Source organism: Notothenia coriiceps, unplaced genomic scaffold, assembly GCF_000735185.1.
Source record: "Notothenia coriiceps isolate Sejong01 unplaced genomic scaffold, NC01 NC01_scaffold00018589, whole genome shotgun sequence".
Classification (NCBI taxonomy): Eukaryota; Metazoa; Chordata; class Actinopteri; order Perciformes; family Nototheniidae; genus Notothenia; species Notothenia coriiceps.
Window position 1 is genome coordinate 1 of NW_011351290.1, and position 8229 is coordinate 8229.

The 8229-nt window shown below is 41.6% G+C and overlaps 1 protein-coding gene and 1 long non-coding RNA gene across 2 annotated transcripts; one reads left to right on the top strand and one right to left on the bottom strand.

The window, feature by feature from the left end:
• Positions 1-398: 398 nt before the first annotated feature.
• aadat (aminoadipate aminotransferase) lies at positions 399-6650 on the bottom strand (the record flags this gene model as incomplete). The annotated part of the gene is made up of 13 exons (XM_010777760.1): positions 6621-6650; positions 5925-5995; positions 5366-5534; positions 4934-5042; positions 4304-4378; positions 4019-4228; positions 3735-3800; positions 3189-3271; positions 2522-2618; positions 1846-1907; positions 1634-1698; positions 1293-1399; positions 399-509 (listed from the first exon to the last, which is right to left on the bottom strand). Coding segments are annotated over exons 2-13 (1221 nt in total), but the record flags the coding sequence as incomplete, so codon positions are not given.
• Positions 6651-6712: 62 nt separating this feature from the next.
• Positions 6713-8223, top strand: LOC104951125 (uncharacterized). Its single transcript, XR_798994.1, has 3 exons — positions 6713-6877; positions 7315-7434; positions 8125-8223. It is a non-coding gene; the product is annotated as an uncharacterized lncRNA (long non-coding RNA).
• The last annotated feature ends 6 nt before the right edge of the window (positions 8224-8229 follow it).

The following is an 8229-nucleotide window of genomic DNA, read 5'->3' on the forward strand; positions in this document are numbered from 1 at the left end:
AGTAGTACGTACGTACGTACGTACGTACGTACGTTACGTTACGTTACGTTACGTTAGTAGTACGTACGTACGTACGTTACGTTACGTTACGTTACGTTACGTTACGTTACGTTACGTTACGTTACGTACGTAGTAGTAGTAGTAGTAGTAGTACGTACGTACGTACGTACGTACGTACGTAGTAGTAGTAGTAGTAGTAGTAGTAGTAGTAGTAGTGTAGTAGTAGTGTGTAGTAGTAGTAGTGTAGTAGTAGTAGTAGTGTAGTAGTGTGTGTAGTGTGTGTGTGTGTGTGTGTGTGTGTGTGTGTGTGTGTGTGTGTGTGTGTGTGTGTGTGTGTGTGTGTGTGTGTGTGTGTGTGTGTGTGTGTGTGTGTGTGTGTGTGTGTGTGTGTGTGTGTGTGTGTGTACCTCGTCGATCTGCTCGGGTGTGGAGAGAGAAAAGGCAGCTCTAACGTAGGGGCAGGGGTCACTGCTGTTGATCATGAAGACCCCCCCGGGAACCAGCAGCACCTACAGCGCACAAACACACACATGACTTATGTTAATCAATGTGGTCTTAGTTTAATGGCAGATTATTCTCGGAGGCTAAACAGACAGGTAAATATTGATTAATCCTATTTTTATGGGAACAAAAACATTATTTTCTAATTTAATCAGCAGTTGTTTGTGTGTTCAATTAATTGCAAATGCAGAAATATTTTAACTGGCCAATAATAGTCCAACACATAACTCCTAAATTGTTTTTACACTTGATTTGTATACAGATCAAACAACTCAGAAATACCATGTTAATTAGTTAGCTTTAGCAGTGCTGGCTTTTTTATTAGTTTTCATTTGGATGGATCAAAAATAACTGTTTCTCCTTGTCTTTGTGCTAAGCTAAGCTAACCCAACAGGAGTTGTGTTTCCCCCTGTAGCTATGTGTGGTAGTTTATAATATCCTGAAACCTAGGAACATCCTGATAATACCCACTCTTGTTTAAACTTGGCTAATCAGCTATTTGCTAGCAGGGATTTAGATGCTCTGTGTGGGAGATGAAACACTCTAGCCCTTCTCACAATGGCAGCTCAGCAGCAGCACCCTACACACTGTTCAGACACAACACCTGCTTTGCCCCTTATGCAAAACATCTGCTGACAGACAGAGACTAACCGAGCAGAAAGAAGCAATGGAATGCATTCTGGGTACTGATATTATAGTGCAGAAAGTAAATTGCGTTTTGTCTCATATTAAACCACAAAGAGGATTAATGTGTGAGGGTTAGAGTGAGATTCAACAGGGAGTATGCTGACCTCTTTCTCCAAGGCTTTCTCCATAATGAGCTGCTGGGTATCGGCTATGCCCTTTAGCTTGATCCACAGGAACATGCCTGCTGATGGGGCGTGCCACTCTGCTACATCTAACACACACACACACACACACACACACACACACACACACACACACACACACACACACACACACACACACACACACACACACACACACACACACACACACACACACACAGAAAAAAAAAGAACACCTCTTATATTCATCACGTTTCAAAAGATTCTCATCAATTTAACCAAATATGAACTATGCACTGTCTATTATTATTATTATTATTACGTGTTTTGACTTGTTCACACACCTTTGAGCCACTTGTCTGCAGAGCTGATCATGGCATTGCGTTGCTTCCTGTAGAACTCAATCACCCTGTGGGAGGAGATACAACTGTGTCATGCACCGCTGCCAGTGTGGCCAAGTGATGACTGTATCATGTGTTCGATATCAAATATCTTTCTTAACCAGTCGAACTAGTAATGTCGAGCAGGTGCGGCTGCATTAGGGGAAGTGGCATACCCGTCTATGTGTTGAAGGAAGCCATCTTGTCCCCAGCTGTGCAGCAACTGAGACACCATGAGCTGTGAGGAAGCAGGTTACATGTTATATACTGTAATGACTGGAACAGATCAGAACATTATTGTACTGTAAAATGACCCTAAGGTATAAAATCCCCCCTCAGATCTGTACATCTGGAGTGTGACGCACCTTTCTTTCTTTGACTTGAAATGCTTTCTCCTTTCATGGTTCTAATTTTAAATATCTCCGAGTTATTGCCTCTGTTTTAGTGCAGATTATATAAAAACGCAGAGGCGAGGTTGACAGCAGATCCTAATTAATCTCCCTCCTTTGCAGCTGCTGCCGATCCAGACGCAGCACAAAGACTCGCTTGGCTTCAACACCGCTCCTGGCAGTGTGTACAAGTCTGAGGTGTCACTGTGTGTGTGGAGAGAGCATGCTGAACCTCCCTGTTGTGAGCTTAATGCTGCATGGTAAATGTCAGGTTGCTGGAGGTTGAAAGCATCAAAGACGTTAGCCATAAAATGCTATGTATCTGTGAGGTTCTATCTGCTGTAGTTTAGAACGAATAAATGACTTCACACAGTTAAAAGCATCAATATGTTTGCATCCAAACCAGTAATGCAGAATGTGTATTGAGCAGGGTGTGGCGGTGTGAAGCGATGGCTTCATTTACCTGTGTGAAGGTGCTGGTGTGCATGGTGGAGGCCTGGATGTGCAGCACCACCCTGTCCACCAGAGGCTTGGGACCCGTCACAAAGCCTATTCTCAAACTGAAACAAACAGAGAGTCAAAGACATCAACATATAAACTTTATCTTCCTTAGTCTTGAATAGAAACCCATTATCCATGAAGCAGTAAAGCAAGGAATCAACGAACAAACGCAGATCTGATTTGGATATCCCGACTGACCCTGAAGAAAATGTCGCTAACAAATGTCCTCATGTACAGTCAGCACGACTAAGCCTAAAACCTGTCAAAGCATGTTATAATATTTCAAACATCTGATTTTTACAACTTGGTTCTGAGGAATGTGAACATCGTTATTGGTGTATTTGTAAAAGGACGTGTATGTTAACATTTTGTTTTTAGAGGCAAATTAACAAATAGATAATGTCGTTTTTGTAAATATACACTAAAATACATAAACGTTGAGGTACAAAAATATATCATATAACTGGAATCAATGTGCACAACTGTGAAGGACACCCCCATTAGCCCATAGTCTACGTATGAGCGACACATCCTGTTTGTAATTCAGGTCCTGACTCTTTAAGGGAAACAAACATTTGAACAGCAGAGCTTCACACGCTCTGGGTTTGAACACAGAGTGAGACGCTCACCCCGAGGACAGGATCTTAGAGAAGGAGTCGGTCCTGAGGATCCTCCCGTCAACATCCATGGAGAGGAAGGAGGGAGCCCACGGCTGCAGAATAATGAGTCGCATCATAAATCATACTTTAAAGACCAAAATCCATTCAAAAAAGAAAATGGAATCATTCCCAAAAATAACCACATGTTTTTGTCTAAGTAAACATTCTGCTACAATCCCTAGTACATAGCATTAAGCTTTCCTAAAACAACAAGTTTGAATTCATTTAAGAAACGGTTTGCTCGGCTGCTGCACACAAAGTGAGGCTTCCACCGATATAAAAAAAAGTCAATAAACTTAATGGGTTGGATGTCGTAAAATATAACGACTTGTAGTCAAAGCTTGTTCCAAAAATCTCAATGGAAGACTTAAATATTTTTTTAAAAAGGGCTCCTCTGTACAGCCTGTATGCTAAGATCAGACCACAGAAGACACAGACTGATTATTTCACCTTTTTAAATGTGAGGAAATGAACTGTCTCTCCCAAACACTTGATGTGAGGGAACTCTCTTTGTACCTTGTCAAACTGCAGGAAGTAGTACGGGTCGTCCTCGATGATCAGCATGTCGTACTGCCTGGCCAGCTATTAACGACACGGGGGACGCTCATTAAAAAACGACTGAGTGAATCTGCAGGGAAATCAGCTTCACGACAAGCTCTAATCAGCTGAGTCAGCGCTCAAACGGCCACTTTGCATCAATCAGAGAAGAGTGAGTCATTAACCATCTGCCGTGTGAACATGGAGTCATATTACAAATCTAAATGAGGCTGTGATGTGTGACTTTGTAGAAGAAGACAAACCTCGTACACTTCCTGCTTCCTCTGTGTCGTCATGGAGGCACCGGTGGGGTTTCCTCCGTTGGGGATGGTGTAGAGGATCTTGGGCGCGGTGCTGCCGGGCTTTTGGACCTCTGAGGGGTCCCAGCGAGACAAAACCTCCTTCAGAGCCGCAGGTATCATGCCGTGCTGATCGCTGGAGACGTTTATTAAGTTGCAACCCAGAGGCCGGAGCTGAAAACCAAAAGGTAAGAGGGTCACGGCAGCTGTAGGAGTGTGTAGTCATAAAGAAATAAAGTATTCTCTCACCGCTGCTAATGTGCCTGAATAGGTGGGAGCATCCAGCAGGACGTTGTCTCCAGGGTTGACCAGCATCTCAAACACCTAGAAACCCCAAACATCTGAATCACCATCACTTCAAAATGAGTTTATATGCAATTCTTATCAAATATATAACAGTCAGGACATTTTAAACTGATACAAAAGTGTTAAGTAGAGAAAGTTAAAGGACAACTGGTAAACAACAAGTCATAAAAACAACATTGTCACTTTTTATGTGGATGTCAAACTAGTGTTGCCAGTATGTCGATAGTTGAAGCTTAAATTCCCCAGTGTGGGCCTCAGGAAATCTGTTGATCCTCCTGCATTCAACGTCTTTCTTTGACGTGGCAACAACTGATTGGCGGTGAGGAAGAACCACAGGCTTTTGGCTTTCATTTGTTTTCACATTCCTGTCCTAACAGAATCAGGTTTATTAACAGGCCGGTTTACACGTACGAGAAATTTGACTCGGTGTCGTGGTGCATACATAAAAGTAAAACAAGAATTAAAAACACGGGTAGAGAACTACAAAAATAATAAAAAATATAATAAAACAGTATTTACATTGCAATGGAATGGAATCAAATATGGAATAAAAAGTAGAGGTGGTGTGGGTACCTTGCAGAGCCCTTCCTGGCTCCCCGTCGTCACACACATGTCCATCGGGCTCGGAGGGTTGTGGAGGTCCTTCTGCAGTTTCTTCATCCACGTCAGCAGCTCGGGGATTCTACACAGTGATGAACATTAACTCCAGAACTGAACATGTTGTTATAATGCTGTCAGTCCAGTTAATTATACTTTTATAAAAGCACTTTTAGGTGCTGTTGCTGGGTAGGTTTGAGTAGATATACTGTACGTATATTGTGTTTGGAATAGCAAAAACGTCTCACCTAAAAACGAAAAATCAACATTAGGTTAAATGAACATTATATTTCAGCCTGACACAGTTTAAAGAGGCAACTGTTGAATGATAACCTCCACCTGCTGCTGCACACTTTTCTGATGTACTCTAAAGTAATGTGTCTGTTTTTGTTCTGGAGATTCTCTCACCCGTTAGAGGCAGAGTACTGCAGAGCCCTCTTCATCAGCGCCTCGTCGAAGTTGAGCGTCTGTCCGTCCTTCAGCCTGAAGGAGGCTGACAGGAAGGGGAAGGTGTTGGGGTTTGGAGCTCCTCCGGCCAAAGAGATCATAGTCGGAGGAGACCGCTGCTGCAGCTCAGCTGATTACAGGCAGAGCGATGGATGAGAGGGACTGATTTACTAGCAATCTACATTCGTAATCATTTCCCCCGTTTGATATACATATAAGGTGTGTTTTAAAGCATATTTGGCTCTGTGTGTATGGCCAGGTTAATAGGAGTGACATCGAATAATGTGACATTTCTTCTAGAATTATTTGATTTGTGATCAACAAATAAAATGTCATATTTGTTCCCTTAAAGTATCCCAAAGTGATTTACCCACAGTTCAAAACCAGTGAATAGGGGCTGCACTGCTAAACTTATAGCAGGTAAGCCTGTACATGCATTCACTAGATAACAACATTTTCTGCATATTTTCTATGAAACGAGTGTCACATTTAAAACACGTGTTTATTTAAAAATACTCACTCAGCATCCTGATGGCGGAGGGCTTTCTAGCTGCACTGACAGCTGTCAGAAACCGAGCGTAATTCATGATCCTTCAGAATTAAGAAATCAGAAATATTCATCCTCACAGCTCACATATAAATACATTGCATTAACTTCCTCAGCCTCCACATGTTGCTGGAAGCCTGAAAACATTAATCAGCGTATTATTATGTTGTGACCCAAGTTAACTTGATATCAAATAGTTCCCACTTTTAACTTGCTTGAAATAAATAACTATTGTTGTACTACAGACCAGCAGCACTGTCACATTAGATTCATGTTATAAAGAAACTCCGTAAAAGTGAGCCCAAAAAGCACCAGTTGAGCAACCTGTTTTTGGGACACTGCAGTGCCGAGGTGCATACAAATTACACTCGATACATGTCTTAAAGTTACACTAATAAAGGTATTAACTCGATCACGTTGCGCTTTCTGCAAACTAACCTTGCGTAACTTGGCTTGACCGGACCCTGCACCTTTTGTCCGAGACCTACAGTGGTCATGTCGCGATACTTGCAAAGTTAACTAATCCTCCAAGATGTAAAAAACAATACACAACTAAAACAGTTCAATAACTTCGCTTAACTTTTTGATGTTATATTCTTCGGGTAAGTTTCATGTAACTAATTTGAGTTGGATTAATTCCTAACAGAGAAAATTGATGTAGATCCTTACCGATGTGAAGTCTCGCTCTTGTTTGACCGTTTCTCCACTAGAGGCAGTATAGCGGATCTCAAAATGACCGGAAATGACGAAGAAGATGAAGTTCCGTGTTGTTAGCTTAGTTTAGGTGTGCTTACTGGTATACTAACAACGTTATGAAGCGCCTAAATCATTATAATGTAATGATTGTTAGGTACCGTTACTGTTAGTTCATATCAGTTAAAGGTCAATTCGCCTCAGCTTTGCAGCGTGGGATTTCTTTCAAAATGGTAAATGTTGTTGCTTGTCTTTACGTTGAATGTATGCTAGCTTATGTGATGAGGGATCACATGGCTAAATAAGGATAAAGCTAACTCTTTGAAGCTAATCTTATACAGTTGACTAAATATAAGGTTATTGCTTAGCTAACTCAACTAATAGAGAATATGTACATGCATTTAAATCGATTTAATGTAACGATTTCAGTAATAAGCAGTGTAAAGTGTACATTCACTCAAGTACTCTACTTTTGTGACAGACTTGTACTTTACTAGAGTGTTTTAATTGTTTGCTTGAACTCATACTCCACTAAGATTCAGAGGGTAATAGTATACTTTTACTCTTTATTTTGTACTGTATTCCTACAGTCTGGTATTTCTACATTTACTCAAGTATAAGATCCGAGTACTTCTCCCACCTCTGGTAATCAGGTGTGTTTTCCTCTCAGTTTTGCAGATAAGTTCTGCTGCCATGTAGATCTGCTAACTGGCTGCTGTTCTCCGTGTTTACATCCCTGTTGCCGCTTCAATGGGGAAAAGGAAAGATATGATTCACCCCAGGTTCCTCGGTGAGTAAATAACAGTACTGGCATTTACAGTCTTTCTCAGTCACTACATTTCTCAGATGACAATTAAAACAGACTCTCAGTTTGTAGTTCATTGGATTCGTTTTCACCAGTTGTCCAAAGATGTGGAGCACATTTTATATTCATATTTCATATATACGCTAGGTGAACAAATGTACTTTCACAAATAGAGGAGAATGTGTGAAGCTTAAGCCAAACCAATGAAAAACCACACATAGCTAATGTTTGGCGACTGTGGCTGTGAGGGAGTGTGGTCGTCTTTCAACCAGAAGTTGTGGGTTCGATCCCAGCCCATGCAGTCAACATGTCGATGTATCCTTGGACAAGATACTTAACCCTGAGTTGCTCCCGATGGCATGGCCAACGGTGTGTGAATGTTAGGTCCTAGAGTAAGGTACACTGCTCTGTATGAATGGGTGTGAATGGGTGAATGACATGTAGTATGTAAAGCGCTTTGAGGGGTCTTAAAGACTGGATAAAGCGCTATATAAGTACAGTCCATTTACCATTTTAGATAATTTGTTCAAAATGTACTCTTTTTGTTCAGGACTAAAATCATTGCTCCATATACTTCCTCTTGACCGATATGGCGTAACGTCAATAATAACAACTATAATGAAATAGATAACACACTTGTATCTGATGTATCTGTGTCTCCCCTCTTCCTCTCAGGTGAGGGCGGCTCCAGCCTGCACAGCGTTCACAAGCGCAAACACAAAAAACACAAGAAGCACAAGAGGAAGCACCACAGCTTCCCCGAGGCGCCGGAGCCCCCCC